The 14,504-nt window shown below is 42.0% G+C and overlaps 10 protein-coding genes across 10 annotated transcripts; 4 read left to right on the top strand and 6 right to left on the bottom strand.

Moving 5' to 3' along the window:
- Positions 1-194: 194 nt before the first annotated feature.
- On the top strand, positions 195-1,334 carry PAS_chr4_0841 (uncharacterized protein; the record flags this gene model as incomplete). The annotated part of the gene is made up of 1 exon (XM_002494244.1): positions 195-1,334. The coding sequence occupies one exon, from the start codon at positions 195-197 to the stop codon at positions 1,332-1,334; it is 1,140 nt and encodes a 379-aa protein (XP_002494289.1).
- A 185-nt stretch (positions 1,335-1,519) lies between these two features.
- Positions 1,520-2,482, top strand: PAS_chr4_0842 (Monomeric glyoxalase I; the record flags this gene model as incomplete). The annotated part of the gene is made up of 1 exon (XM_002494245.1): positions 1,520-2,482. The coding sequence occupies one exon, from the start codon at positions 1,520-1,522 to the stop codon at positions 2,480-2,482; it is 963 nt and encodes a 320-aa protein (XP_002494290.1).
- A 52-nt stretch (positions 2,483-2,534) lies between these two features.
- On the bottom strand, positions 2,535-2,918 carry PAS_chr4_0843 (Putative protein-methionine-R-oxide reductase; the record flags this gene model as incomplete). Its single annotated transcript, XM_002494246.1, has 1 exon — positions 2,535-2,918. One exon carries the CDS (start codon positions 2,916-2,918, stop codon positions 2,535-2,537), a length of 384 nt encoding a protein of 127 aa, XP_002494291.1.
- Positions 2,919-3,072: 154 nt separating this feature from the next.
- PAS_chr4_0844 (Protein disulfide isomerase, multifunctional protein resident in the endoplasmic reticulum lumen) lies at positions 3,073-4,627 on the bottom strand (the record flags this gene model as incomplete). The annotated part of the gene is made up of 2 exons (XM_002494247.1): positions 3,073-3,929; positions 4,069-4,627. The coding sequence occupies 2 exons, from the start codon at positions 4,625-4,627 to the stop codon at positions 3,073-3,075; spliced, it is 1,416 nt and encodes a 471-aa protein (XP_002494292.1).
- Positions 4,628-4,881: 254 nt separating this feature from the next.
- On the bottom strand, positions 4,882-5,421 carry PAS_chr4_0845 (mitochondrial 54S ribosomal protein YmL32; the record flags this gene model as incomplete). The annotated part of the gene is made up of 1 exon (XM_002494248.1): positions 4,882-5,421. One exon carries the CDS (start codon positions 5,419-5,421, stop codon positions 4,882-4,884), a length of 540 nt encoding a protein of 179 aa, XP_002494293.1.
- A 391-nt stretch (positions 5,422-5,812) lies between these two features.
- On the top strand, positions 5,813-6,763 carry PAS_chr4_0846 (Component of the septin ring of the mother-bud neck that is required for cytokinesis; the record flags this gene model as incomplete). The annotated part of the gene is made up of 1 exon (XM_002494249.1): positions 5,813-6,763. The coding sequence occupies one exon, from the start codon at positions 5,813-5,815 to the stop codon at positions 6,761-6,763; it is 951 nt and encodes a 316-aa protein (XP_002494294.1).
- Positions 6,764-6,831: 68 nt separating this feature from the next.
- PAS_chr4_0847 (Self-glucosylating initiator of glycogen synthesis, also glucosylates n-dodecyl-beta-D-maltoside) lies at positions 6,832-8,061 on the bottom strand (the record flags this gene model as incomplete). Its single annotated transcript, XM_002494250.1, has 1 exon — positions 6,832-8,061. One exon carries the CDS (start codon positions 8,059-8,061, stop codon positions 6,832-6,834), a length of 1,230 nt encoding a protein of 409 aa, XP_002494295.1.
- A 1,059-nt stretch (positions 8,062-9,120) lies between these two features.
- On the bottom strand, positions 9,121-10,764 carry PAS_chr4_0849 (uncharacterized protein; the record flags this gene model as incomplete). Its single annotated transcript, XM_002494251.1, has 1 exon — positions 9,121-10,764. One exon carries the CDS (start codon positions 10,762-10,764, stop codon positions 9,121-9,123), a length of 1,644 nt encoding a protein of 547 aa, XP_002494296.1.
- Positions 10,765-10,870: 106 nt separating this feature from the next.
- Positions 10,871-12,274, top strand: PAS_chr4_0850 (Hypothetical protein; the record flags this gene model as incomplete). The annotated part of the gene is made up of 1 exon (XM_002494252.1): positions 10,871-12,274. One exon carries the CDS (start codon positions 10,871-10,873, stop codon positions 12,272-12,274), a length of 1,404 nt encoding a protein of 467 aa, XP_002494297.1.
- Positions 12,275-12,403: 129 nt separating this feature from the next.
- PAS_chr4_0851 (Hypothetical protein) lies at positions 12,404-13,528 on the bottom strand (the record flags this gene model as incomplete). The annotated part of the gene is made up of 1 exon (XM_002494253.1): positions 12,404-13,528. One exon carries the CDS (start codon positions 13,526-13,528, stop codon positions 12,404-12,406), a length of 1,125 nt encoding a protein of 374 aa, XP_002494298.1.
- Between the last annotated feature and the right edge of the window lie 976 nt (positions 13,529-14,504).

Here is a 14,504-nt window from a genome sequence, read left to right on the forward strand (position 1 = left end):
TTTCATCTGTAGCAAATTCCAATGTTCCTGTGCTGATTCCATTCAATTGCCAGTAGTTAATGATGCGATTGATCGGAGACATCACTAAGGAGCGTTTTTCCCTCAGAACCTCACCCTTCATTTTGTTTTCCTTAGTAAACTATCGTCTTGCAGTAAATCCACCCCTCTGGTTGTATCTTCTTGTTTTCTTCACAATGGGAGTTTTTTCTGAGCATCCTTACACTTCAATCACCACAACGCTGGATCAAATCACCGCTTTACCTAAGGATCAAAGTGACGATGTGATAGAGTCAACCATTGCTGAACTAATCAATTCAATTCTTATCTCCACCACAGGACAGTACGAAGCAGCCAGGATAATTCGCAAGAAACTCAAGTACGGCTCGTTAAACCAACACATAAACGCTTTAAAGGTGCTTGATCTTATCGTAGGAAATGGAGGTCCCAGCTTGAGCCAGTTTTATCACGACCAGAAGCTTATTGACAGGCTGCGTATCGATACTCGCAGCACCGAAAAGCAAGTTCAACGGTTGGCTATTCGCCTGATTGTTGGTTGGAAAGAACACTTCGAAGGTGAAAAGGCCTATGCGCCCTTGGTACAATTGTTTTACTCCTGTAAACTGTCCAAATCGAAGAGAGCTGTGCCAGATTTCATGAACGATCAGGTGGACCAAACTCCATTTGAAGAATACTATGAAGATGAAGATGTCCAGTCAATGATCACTACCGAGTCACTCGCGGACGAGCACATCAAAACCTATCAGACCAACAAAGAGCTTGACAGAAAGTTTAAAATCCCTAAGATTAACTACATTGCTGAGAAACCAAGAATTCAAAAGTTGATAGCAGAAGCAATGTCCAGTGCCACAATCTTGAAAAATTCTTTAGAGACTTTGAAAGATGGGGAACTTTCAGTAGACAACGACAAATGTGTCATTGAATTTGGCAAATGTAGACAGATTAGAAGGAAGGTTCTAAGGTACTTACAACTGGTCGATTTGGAGGACCTTGTTGGACCATTAATCCATGCCAACGAAGAATTAGTTGCAGCACTTTCAAAATACGAAGAAAAGGCAACTGATTCAGACTCTCTCGATGAGTATGAAGATTATGATGAGGGCGAAGATGTCGACGAGAGTAATGATGATCTCAGTGAGCAAACAGAAATCGAAGACTCTCTGTCCAAGCTAGACATTTCTCATAAGAAGGCCCCTCCTCCAATTCCTTCCAAGAACTCCGCTCCAGAGCCCAATAACCCATTCAGCGATCCATTCAGTGACGGTCATGGCGTCGGCGGCATCGTTCACGACGCTCATCTTCCGTGGAAGAAATAAGAGAGAGTTTGTGCATAAGAGATAGGTACTAGAACTTTTTTGTAGCCTGAGCTCTAACGATTAAGGATTTAAAGTTCGCGAAGCCTATCGTGATATTTCACTCACTATATAGCAAGATTGGTTGCACCACTATCGCAATCTTGACCTATTTTCTTTCGAAACTTCCTTAATTGTTAACTGCTATAATGCCCGCCATTGTTGATCCTTCGTTTCAAACGAACCATGTTTGCCTGCATGTGAGTGATATTCAAAAGTCTATCAAGTTCTACACCGAATATTTTGGGTTGTCTTTGTTGGCCCAGGAATCGGTGCCCCAACTCAAGAAGCAAATATACTTACTAGGTTACAATTCGCCTTCAAATGCCAATTATGGAAAGCACTGGGCTGACAGGAGCGGTGTGCTTGAGCTATGTGTTGATCAAACTCTTCCAAAGGACTACAAGTTTGCGAATGGAAATTCACCTGAAGCTCAAGGTTTCGGACACATTTGTGTAGCTGTGGATAATCTTGAGACCGCTTGCGAGCAGTTGGAGAAGAATGGCGTTGCTTTCAAGAAAAGACCTAGCGAAGGCCGTCAAAAGGATATTGCGTTCGCTTTGGATCCTGACAACTACTGGATTGAACTAATTGAACATCAAATTGGCAAAAAAGACGGTGTCTCTAATAAGAGCAATTGGGTTCTGAACCATGGTATGTACAGAATCCGGGATCCTAAGGTATCACTAAAATTTTACAAAGAAGTTTTAGGTATGAAACTTTATTCTACTAGAGAATTTCCGGAAGCTAAGTTCACCCTCTATTTTCTGGGCTACGAGCATGACGATCAATACGTGGAAAACCAGGAAAAACCTCGTCCACAAGCTGAGAGGGAATCTATTATTGAGTTGACCCATAACTGGGGTACAGAAAGTGACTCCAGCTTCAAAGGTTACCATACCAACACCACTGAGCCTTTTGGATATGGCCATACAGGCATTAAAACAAAGGATGTCGCCAAACTTGCCAAAGAGCTTGAGAATGATGTAGAATGGGTCTTTAAATTGGGAGAGATTAGCGACAAGCTTGCCTTCTTCAAGGACCCTGATGGGTATCTTCTAGAAATTCTCCAGAATGATAGTTTTCTTAAAGACCAAGGAAACAAATTATAAAAGGCGTCAATAAACAAAATTTTTACTTTATTTATTTAGTCATTCCCCCCGCTTAGTTCTCTTCTTCACCTTGAAATTTTAGGCTGATGCTGTTGACACAATGTCTGGAATCTGTTGGAGTGTCAAATCCCTCACCCTCAAAAACATGGCCAAGATGTCCATCACATTTGGAGCATCTGATTTCTATTCTTCGCATTCCAAGCGAATTGTCTTCTATTCGTTTAACTGCTCCAGGTAATGCTTCATAGAATGCAGGCCAACCACAAGATGAATCAAATTTTGTGCCACTTTTGTAAAGCGGAGTTTGACACCCACTACACAAGTAGGTTCCATTTTTCTTGAAGTTCACATACTGTCCGGTATACGGTCTTTCTGTTCCGCCCAAACGGAGGACTTGGTATTGAGCGGGAGTCAATATCGCTTTCCAGTTAGTCATGGTGATAATAATTGCTGTTGAATCATTGCTAAATTGGTTTTAGCAAGTGGGCAACTAGAACGTATTGCGCGAAGTGATGCTAATCCATATGGTTTGTTGGACTATACAAAAGAATAAAACCTAGTTACAGTAAATATAGAAACCCCGGACATTCTTAAAGCTCGTCGTGAGCGTCTGCCTCACTTTCAGCTTCTTCTTCAGCTTCCTTTTCTTCCTCGACTGGTCTGAGTGCTAGGGCATCCACTTTGTGGGTTCCTCTCTCCTTTACAAACTCAGCCAATGATTCTAGGTCACGAGATCCATCATACAGTTGAGGATTGGATTTATCACCAGCTGGATAAAGGATCAAAGTAGGATAACCTTGAATATCAACGTTGTCGACATCGTTCAAAGTGTGATCAAGTTTTGCAATCACAACCTTTGAAGAGGCATCCTCATCATTGGCGTAAAGAGTAGCCAATTCCTCATAAGCAGGAGCCATTCTCTTACAGTGACCACACCAAGGGGCGTAGTACTTGACTAGAACATCTTTAGATTCATCGAAGACAACTTCATCGTGGGCCTTTCCGACTAGCTTGAAGACTTTCTCTTCTTGAATTTCTGGAATTGGCTCTGATTTCACAATTGGTTCTGCCTCTCCTGCGATGAATTTCTCAATCAGCTCGGTCACATCTTTGTTCGTCAATTCTTGGTCTTGAGGAACTCCAAACTTCTTGTTGCTCACCAAATCATGAATGACAAATAGAGGGAGTTTCTCTTCATCCATGTTTAAGTTCTTGGCATGCTTACCGAATTTAACGGCATCTAAGCCAACAAAGTTAATTTTGCCACGTTGCTCTTTAGCAAAAGGTTTAATAATATCGGCAGCAGCAGCACGTTGTTCTTCGTTCTCATAGAAATAGTAGGCTAAAGGGATGTTAGCTTCAGCATATGATTTGAAGGTGGATCCGTCAATGTCTCCAAATAGAGGTTTGGACTCAATATCAATCCAGTGCACCAAATGAGTCTCATCTAACTCCTCACCAGAGTAAACACTAGGTTCCTCGCCAGGTCTGACAAGCAAATAGGCAGGAGTCGAGTCGCTAGTGTATTTTTTGGTCATAATCAGTAGACTTAGTGGAGACAAAAGTGAATTTCTCTCTGAGAGTACCGGCAACTCCGTAAAATGTGGTGTTAGATTCCAAGTTGGATGCATCTTCCGGTAGTACTTGCACAATCACGGGCTCTTTTGCCTCGGCGATTGTGTCGTCTAAATCTTTGGTTGCATTGATTTCACTGACAGGGGGTAAACTCTGCTTTAGCATATAGCTGACAATGCTTTGGCTCTGTCTTTGACCTTGATAGTCACTTGGGACCTCAACCTCACCATGGAACACCTTCAAAGTAGGATACCCTTTAATTTCGTAGCCTTGACATAATTCCTTCTCCTCCGTACAATCAATTTGAGCAATCTTAACCTGCTCATTGTCCTTTAAGATCTCGGCAGCAGAAACAAGTTCAGGGCCCAACTTCTTACAGTGACCACACCAAGGGGCAAAAAACTCTGCCAAAACGTGAGGATTACTGGTGATGAAAGACTCAAAAGTGGCTTCAGTCAATTTGACGACATGAGAGTCCTCTGGAGCAATAGCCTCCTGATCACTTGCTTGTGCTAGTGTGAGAGCGGACAAAATACTTGCCACAGTTTTAATATTCCAGTTGAATTGCATTCTTATAGATAGGAAGAAGAAGAAGGTTTGGAAATCAGTACGTGTTCAATTATTGAAGTTTTAGGGGTGATCGCGACGTGGTGCTGGGATGGAGGGCGTAGGTATGTCTGGTAGATTATCTTTGAGTGGGTTGAGAAAGATGGACGATTCCATTCTGGGGATTGCAATCTAAAGAGCCGCGTAAGACAATAGAAACACTACATTGAAGTTCTACTATCCAAGTTTTCTTTTATTCTATTTACAGTGTTCGTGTTCTATTCAACAGGGAGTGTTCGGGGTCTTCTCTTCAGCCACTCCTTCTTACGTAAAGTTCGTTCATCGGGCAGTTCTTTCTTTCCTGGATAAAGAATCTTCTCATCCAAAGGATTAACAAACTCTTCACGAAATGCCTCCTGTTGAGGAACAGAGTCGTTCCAATGTCTCCTGATTTGTCCTACGCAATGCATGCAGAGGGTGTGTGATCGTTTGTAGTTTCCGCAGGCAGGACACCTGTTCAAATTTTGTAGTAAAGAGAGTTGTTTTTTTCCTGGACCATATAATTTCTGGCGTCTTTTCATATGAGAAACCTTCTTTTTTGGTGCTGCTTTAAGTATACCGTTATCAATGAAGAATGGAGGAACCTCGGCATCCTGTAGATTTTCTATCAGCTCTAGTATGCGAGGATCGTGAGTCTCTGTAGAAGCTTCGGTGCGTCGCTGAAAAATATTAGGAATGGCAATGTGAATCTCCGGAATACGAGGCAATATGCCCACAACCCGCACGGCTATCTGATTTAGGTTCAAAGACAAGGACATGTAGACACAAGGTTGATGGTGATCCAAGAGAAATTTGATGTCGAAAATCTTCAGTGAGAAAGTGGTGTAAGGTGGTGCTTAGTTTATGATAGCTAGTATGCGAACGTAATCAATTGAATTTATCAACAGCCCAATAAATCGAACAAACAATGTTTCTTAACGCTACTGTGGGCGCAAAGTAAACAATAGCCGAATATGTCTCCCTTTACCAAAGCAGCTTTAGTAGAAATTGAAGAGGGAAAAACTAAGAACACCACTCTCGTAATAGAGCTGCACGGAAAGATACAGTCGCGAATGCAATCGCCTTTCTCCTCGATTTCTGTGTCCTACCTGTCCACGCGTTGGTTACAGTTATTCTCTTTCATTTTGTTCGTCAGATAATACAAAAACTATGGCAAGTCAAGTGGTTCAACCTAAGAATTATGTGGGGTTTGATACTATCACTACCCAAATTGAAAACAGACTCCTTAAACGTGGATTTGAGCTCAATGTTATGCTTGTTGGTCAATCTGGGCTTGGGAAGTCAACTCTAGTCAATACTCTTTTTGCCACACATCTTGTGGACTCTAACGGAAGAAAAAGTACTTTTGAGCCTGTGGAAAGAACTGTAGAGATTAAAAGCACCTCCCAAATTCTCAATGAAAACAACGTTAATCTGAAACTCAACGTGATTGACACACCTGGTTTTGGAGATCAGATCAACAATGACAAATGTTGGGAACCAATATTGCAGTATATCAAAGAGCAAAACTCTACCTACTTGCGAAAAGAGTTGACAGCACAGAGAGAAAGGTATATACCTGACACAAGGGTTCATTGTGTGCTTTACTTCATTCAACCTAACGGTAAGGGACTGAGAAACCTTGACATACAAGTTCTTTCCAAACTCACTACTGTTGTGAACGTTATTCCTGTTATTGCTAAGGCTGACACCTTGACTACCGAAGAGCGTACCAAGTTTAAAAGTATTTTGCACACTCAATTTGAGAAACACGACCTAAACTTTTTTCCGTACGACAATGAAGATTTGAGTGAAGAAGAACTGACTTTGAATCAAGATATCCGAAGTCTTTTACCGTTTGCAGTAATTGGCTCTGAAAATGAGATCTCCACAATTGATGGACAGGTCATCAGAGGTCGTAGAACCCGATGGGGTCTAATCAACGTGGAAGATGTAACGCAGTGCGAATTTGTGTACCTGCGGGACTTTCTAACACGTACCCACCTCCATGATTTAATAGAGACTACTTCGGTCGTTCATTACGAGACTTACCGGTCCAAGCAGTTAATCGCACTTAAAGAGAAGAATGGGCAACGTGTATCAAACGCTACCATGCAGTAGAAAATTCGACTAAGTACCAGCTAAATACGAAAATGATGCTATCTTATACCTTATATTTAGTTAAAGTTTTACCTGTAATCATGGAAAACTCGTGTCGGCTTTTCATTGTAAGCTTCCCAGGGAAAAACATGAGGTGCTGGAGGTTCAGGCTGAACAATATCCGGTAGCAGCTCCTCCAATTCAGCTTCGGCCTTCGTCTCTTCGCGTTCGTCTTCTTCAACAGGGACAGGCAGCGGCTCAGCTGGTGCATCAACATCCCACTGATTAGTCAATTGTTCTTCATTAAGCTTCCATGCTTCTCCCTCAGTTGAATAATCTAATACCGGTGCAGGTTCTTCAAAGGAATGATGGCCAAACTGGTACTTGAAATCAGTGGTTTCATCCTGAGGCTCTGAAATGGAGACTTCTTCGTCCACCTTTTCTTCCGTCTCATGGGAGTCTTCTTCAATACGTTCGCTTTCAACATTCTTAAAAACCAAAGGTAGAAACTCACCGTTCTCAAAAGAGCTAAACTGCTCCCACCATTGGGCAACAAAACTGTCAAGACTGCCATCTGGAAAGTCGTTCACAAAAGATGGTTTAAGCATCCATGGTTTCACAATTCCTATGAAATGAACCAATTTGATGTCTGTGAGATTTCGCAGTACTGAAGGAAGACTCTCATAGTTGTTGGAAAGTGTCATATTGAACGCAAAACTAAGATTGTACCATACACCACACCGTTTTGTGTCATCACCAGTGCGCAACCATTTGTTTTGGAATACATAGTTAATCAGCCCTTGATCCCCTCCATCATAGGAAACACCAGGAACTTCAGTTAAAAGAGCCAACAAATGCCTGAAAACATTAGCGCTAGGTTTGAACAACATTAGACCAGAATTAAAGTAATCAGGCCAGCCTATATCTGACACAGCATACAACTCCCATTCCTTAACTTCTATGTCAAACAGTCCTTTAAAATCATTTAAAATTAACACATCCAAGTCCACATACAACAACTTCTCGTAATGAGTCTGATGGAAGATATGAATCTTATTAAGGACATTCTCTAGATCTGGTCTATTCAGCAAATGTAGCTCAGGAGCATTGTAAGGACTGGTTGCAATCTTGCTATCAGGAAGTAACACAACCACTTTTGAGTAAAATCGTTCAAGTAGTCGATGCACTTTGATACTAATATCACTAACTAAGATAACCAAATCTCTCTCATTATCAAACTGACGAATACGATTTGCCAAATACAATGCCCCAGGCAAGTATCCATCTCCTATTAGAAGGCTTATGTAGGCTTCTGTCATCGCAATTGAGGAGAGTGTGGAGTAACATTATGTAGTAATGTTTTGATTAACGCTGAGCAGTCGGATGTAAGGATGTTGGCCGGAATGTCGATGAGTGTGGCCTGTTTTCTTCCTTTCTTTTTACGCGTGCAGAGTTGTTTGAGCTGCAACTATGCTGCGAGCATGCGCTATGTACCTTGTTTTGAACTTTGTCTGGTCGTTTAGATAATTTTGTGGGTCAAAGTCAAACTTCGACACGAAGAGGCAACACAGCCGAAATTGCGTCGAATCGCAGCAAATTGTAGTAAAGCGGAGGTCCTTTTATATGTACACAGTGCTCAAGATGAAATCTATACTAATTGAGATAATTCATTTAGGGTTTGATTTTGTACACGAAAATGCTCTTGTTGGATTCGTAACAAGTGCTAAAAATGTTCCTCAAATATGTTCTATTCTATGATCGTGCTGCCCTGAACTCCCTCTTAAAGACATTTTTCTCGTATCCCCGATTCGAAAGTTTCCGAATCAAGGTTATTATTGAAAAAAAAACCAGTAGACACAATGCTTGGGGAAATATCGTCACCAACATCATACGTGCTCTAGATTTGATTCCTATTCAGGTTTCTGCACGTTTGGATTCTGGGCCAATCCTGGTTCAACTCCACAGCTGAATAGAGAGAAAACATCTTTTGTGGGATCGGCGGCATGAACCAAACAACAAGAACGTTGCATCTATCTGTTTGTTTTGAATGTTTGTCACCCTTATCATAGGGCAAACAGATGCATGCATAACTTCTAATACGTCGTGTGCCAAACCAGATGTGGACAGCTATGCAGAACAAACAATAAAGTCTAAGTGAGTAATTATCAAACTACAAATACTACGTTAAATCCGAGCCACAACACAAAGACAACCATATACTTGAAAGCGGCTACAGAAAACGACTGATTCGTACAATTGATTATGACAACTTATATTGTTCTAAATGTAGAGTCAAAAAAAGTTCAGGTAGAGAGTAATGCCGACCTACGCGTATGATAACGCATAATCCACATGTGCATATGCATATCCTTAAAAAATCACTCAGCTGTGGTCCATATTCGAACTGTTTTATCATCACCTGCTGAGGCAAAGCTGCCATTACACCAGTCAACACAGTTGACCAACCCCTGATGCCCAGCAAGAGCTGTCACTAAATTCCCAAGCTGTGAATTCCAGACGTACACTCGCCCATCTTCTGACCCACTTAAAACCAGTTGATCATGTAAGCCCCCAAAGCAGGATCGAATAACGTAATTCGGTTGCTGCTGGCCATAAAACTTATTCACTAGTACAAGGCGTCGCATATCCCAAAGCTGTAACTCATCAGGAGAAATGCTCAAAAGAAAGTGAGACCCATCTTTTGATACTGTAATAGATGTTAACCGCTTTCCTATCCGGATAGTATGTTCCAATCGCCTACTAGCAACGTCATATATATGCACATGATGATCATGGGATATAGTCAAGACCCGAGCAGGATCACGAGCTATGCAAAGATCGCTGACTCGGTGTTGGGCCTGCCAACTATACACAGTTTTAAAGTCCTGATCCAAAATTATAAGCTTTTTGTCTGGGGATCCTATGACAAACTGGTAATTATCTATCCATTCACATGTCCATACTTTAGTACGATTAGGAAATTCCATCGAATTGATAAGTTCACCATCATTTGCATTATAGATTCGAATATGGCAATCCAGACTACAAGTGAGGATCTTAGTATCGTTAGGGCTCCAGGAGGCATACATAATGGCTTTGGTTGCGCCTTTCAAAATAGTGCACACTTTGTAGGGTGCCCCAACCTTGTATACTAGAACCGTTTGGTCGGAAGATGTCGAACAAAGATAGTGGCCCGAATGACTGAAACGAACAAACCAGACTTCATCCTTATGATCATCAAGAACGTAGCTGCACTGATAATGTAGCTTGTGGTTACAGTAATCTTGTAGGATCGGGTATGCGTTAATGGTTGGCTTCTTTCCCACCTTTTCATCTGTATTGGTGCCATCCGCACCTTCAATTACACTGACTTCACCCAAAGGCGCCACTGCTTGTTGGTGCAATTCTGCTTGTTTGATAAGCTGTACAAGTCTTCCAGGAGGAAACAGTCTGCCAGGATCCACCATCCGGGATACCTCTTGTATAATTTCATCAATAGAAGGCCATCTAACATCAAGAGTGGACGCCGCATCTTGTGAGGCTTCCTTTTGTAAGACCAATGCCATATCTCTGAGTTCACCTTCGATCCAACCTAATTTGTTCTGCAACGGGCTGATCTCAGTACGTAATAAATTAAGAGCCTCGTCCCTTTGTCCATTATCAATTAAACTGAAAAAGTAACATTTTTTCAAAAGAAAAGAGACCTTTAAAAAATCACTTGGATCTAGCTTTAAGCAACCTGCCGCCTTCTCTGCGGCGCAAAATTCGTGTTCGGCCAGTAGCGCGAGGAAGTCATCCACTTCTATGTCATTCAGAGGGATGGAACTCTCTTGTTGTAACCTCTTGCTTAATGAGTCATATCCAAGATCCTTTAGACTCTGCTCAAGGAGACGAACCACTTGCGTACGGTCTAACCCTTTCAATGAGTCCATTAGGATAATTCTATGAGTCGATTCGTGGGTGGTACGGTACGGCAAACGAAGCAAACTAACAGAGTATGACATCGCCAGATAATAAATCATGCGTACACGACTATTCTGCTTAGGTTTTTACACGACTTTTTGTCTTCATATATCTTTTAGGACAGTCAGTAGTGGGACTAAAATTTGGTATTAGAAACAGGAAGGTATGGATGTTGGTGTAGATCAAATATCCCAGCTGCTACCTGACGTTCCACTTTCCCGTATATATACAGTCTTAGAAGAAAGAAATGGCGATGTTCAGTCAGCACTGGAGTACCTGTTGGAACCAACATCGGATGGAAGAAATAAGAGTATTTCGAATTCTTCCATTAAATCACCCCGCACACCTATCCATACCAATGAGAAAGCTATTTTGCAGCTTTACGAGATGTTTGAGCATGTACCACTAAGTGTTCTACAGATGGTGTACCATAATCATCGTGAACTTGAGAGCGCACTGGAGTATTTGGTACACTGTAATACTGAAGACATTGAACGACTGAAGATTGTTGCTGAAGCTGAAGCTACGATGAAGCAACATCCTCTTTGGCAATTTGTGCGGACAGTCCTAACAACTACAAATGTGTGGGAGAAGCGGACTGAGACAGTAAACTTTTTGGTCGAACTCCTAGGCAGTTCCCAGAAACAGGTTTCACAGGTGGTTGCCAAGGAACATGGAAGTGTGGATCTGAGTCTTCGGCAATTGCTGCTAGCAGGAGGTTCTTCCTCCTCTGAGTCCACCTACTCCAATACTCTGGCAATAGTGGAACTTTATCGCCAGTTTCATTCAGAGCTGTATTTGATTGACGACACTATGTTGAGGCTCTTGTTGCAACGACTTGCGCCTGAACTTGTCAAGATACTAATTGCACTTCACGCTATCGTTAAGGAGATGGACCAGATTGATACGTCTGCGAGTACAGAGTTTTCAACTGCCCCACTTTCAAGTTTTAATATGGGGCAAATGGTTGCCACTGACGAGAGAAATGCAGCTTCATCGTTGCATTACGCTAAAGCTGCACATCAGAGTTCCGGGGCAACTGATGCGAATGCGACTACGAGACTGCTGAATCAAAACAGCGAGAGGATCACCTTACAGAAACATTGTGCGGCGCTGGCGGGGCGGGTTTCCACCGCCAAGGATTCTCGTGTTCGTGACCACTACAATTCAGAATATAGACACGCCAAGAAGCAATTGCGCTTGCATAGAGAACAGCTGCAACAACAGTTGGTGGCACAGAGGACGCAGGTAGTAAGTCAGACTCTAGACCTTCATGGTTTAACTGTACCAATGGCCAGGGATGCAACCATGACTGCGCTCAGCCGATGGTGGAGCGAGGAGATAAAGCTTCGCGAATGGGATGGCGTGCGCTACAAACACACGGGACCAGTTCAACATATGGAACCTTTGCGGCTTATTACTGGCCGTGGCATGCACAGTACTGGAGGCTTCAGCCAGATAAGAAAGTGCCTCATAAAAGAACTAGAAGGCTCCTGGATCCTCAATCGAGACAATCCAGGAGAACTTATGGTTCTAGGGCGGAGGAAAAATGGTGTGGCGAGTAAATAATATTTTTGATTTATTTACGCTTACCTGCATTCGGAAGTGGACTGCCGAGATTTTCTAGCATCTACAGCAACAGATCGTTGATATCATTAATTGATTCTACATGCACGCTTTTGATTAAGAGAAACTACTTTAATAGTCATGATGCAAAAATGAGGAGAGATGTTCCGTAAAATTTTCTCGATTAATTAACACTCTTTTATCAGCCCAGTATCCAAGACGTAAACGAAGATGTGATACTGAGCCTCTCAGTAAGTCTGGAACGTCCTCCTTGGAAATTCCGTAGTTGTTGTAAATAAGGTCGTGTAAAAACAGACGCGGTTCGTTGTAAAAAAGAATCTCACTGTCGTCGCTAGCGCAACTGTTCGAATCTTGCGTGTCTTCATGTAGCATTACATGTATCTTCATATTTGCCTTGTATCGTGGAAAGCATGCATGTTCTTTGAGCCATTCCATATTCTTTAAGTTACTGTGGAAATTAGGCTTATCGATAATCTCCAGCTTGACTAGCTTGCCATTGTAATCCCGGATGGTTTTCACAAATTTGTATTTTTCAGATTGTACAATCTTGTCCATATATTGCAGAAATGACATGCTGTTATTTTTGCAGTCATACTTCAAAGCCCTGAAGTTGGTGTTAGCAACCACATGTGAATCAAACAGGCTCGACGAACAACCCAGTAGCCTGGATATGCTTTCTAGTAGCTGGTCTTGCTCCGTGGGTGCCGGTGAAGATGGTGATTTACATACTGCAGGAATATTTCTCATATCGTATTCATGAATGTCGTAGAGCGATTTATGAAGCGATGAAAGAATGGATTGAAGATCACTGTAGACCATGAGCCGAGCATTGATCAACAGAGAGTATGGACGTCCTCTCTTGCCGTTCTGAGAACTAATCTTATTGCTAAATTTTGTGTTTGCTGTGTGTTTAGAGAGCTGGTGACATTTGCGGGCCAAAACTAGCTTGGAAAAGTATGGAAGACTCACTTCAAATGAATATCTATACTGGGAAGACGGGTCGAGCTGCTCTGCTCCTTCTGGATCCGTATTACTTTCCTTTTCGCCTTCCATGCCATCAGGAGAGCCTCCCGGTTCCCCTTCGGTGCTTACACTTTCTGTGCCTGTGTCTATACTGTTGCTTGCAGAAGAGGAACCTGACATAGGCACGATGCAATTAGGAGTATCATAATTCAAGATATCCTGAATAGCGATCCGTGGGAACACCATTATCTTCTGGAAAGATACCGTGGTCATGGGTTGACATTTCAAAAAAATTGAGAATAAGTCTCTTTTTATATTAAGGAGAGAAGAAATCCGGATGCAGCATTTGTGTTGTCGTGAGAAGCATCATTAATTAGGCCGAAAATTTCACTGTTGTTCCTCGCAGCTGCATGATGCATTAACGAATTATTGTGGCAGTAGCATGGATGTATACCAGAAATTAGATGATGTGCAAAAACAAAAAACCGGAATTAGGGTCATTTTTTAACCCTTCTGCATGGAACAAGGGTTTTTCCAAATAATGGAGGGTTCACTTACGGTAATCAAAGCACTACAGGAACATTCGAATCCAATAGGACGCTTCGAAGGCTAGCGTCCGTATGGACCAGAAAACTTACGTCTTTCTTATTGCATTTCTATCAACCCCCTGACATATACGTATTTGGCATGTTCCTCGCTATTTGTAATATCTGTTTTCTGCACAGACACAACAAACCTACCGTTGAATTACTGCACTGTAAAGTTTTTTTTCACAAATTGTTCGTCGTTTGGTGTAGTTATTATGAGAGACGCTTAGAGCCCTAAATAGGCTGCGAGTTGCTCTCGTTTGTTGAAACTCTAAAAGTGACTTTGCCAATCTCGTTTGGTGGAGTCCACATGATGATCAGAGAGCCCTCGGTTTTTTTTTTATTTCTGAAACAGTAATGCTGTACGTGTTAAGATGAAACACCCGGAATACACACCTGATGCAGAGAAGTTCTTGAATGAAAAACCTTTATGAGTAACGCTCAACTTGCGGTTGAATCGGCTGATCTCATTAATCCCATTAACCCACTTTGGTCGAACCTTGGGAGATCAGAAAGGCTATCATAGACTGGACACTTTACACAACCTGCTCTCTATTCCTGGTTGGACAAGTCTTAGGAAAAGATCGGCTGCAGGGCTGGTAAGTATGCGGTGCGATGCTCAGATAATTAGTAACAGTTTTTCTCCATCTTGTCTTATTACA

This window comes from Komagataella phaffii, chromosome 4 (assembly GCF_000027005.1).
Source record: "Komagataella phaffii GS115 chromosome 4, complete sequence".
Taxonomy (NCBI): Eukaryota; Fungi; Ascomycota; class Pichiomycetes; order Pichiales; family Pichiaceae; genus Komagataella; species Komagataella phaffii.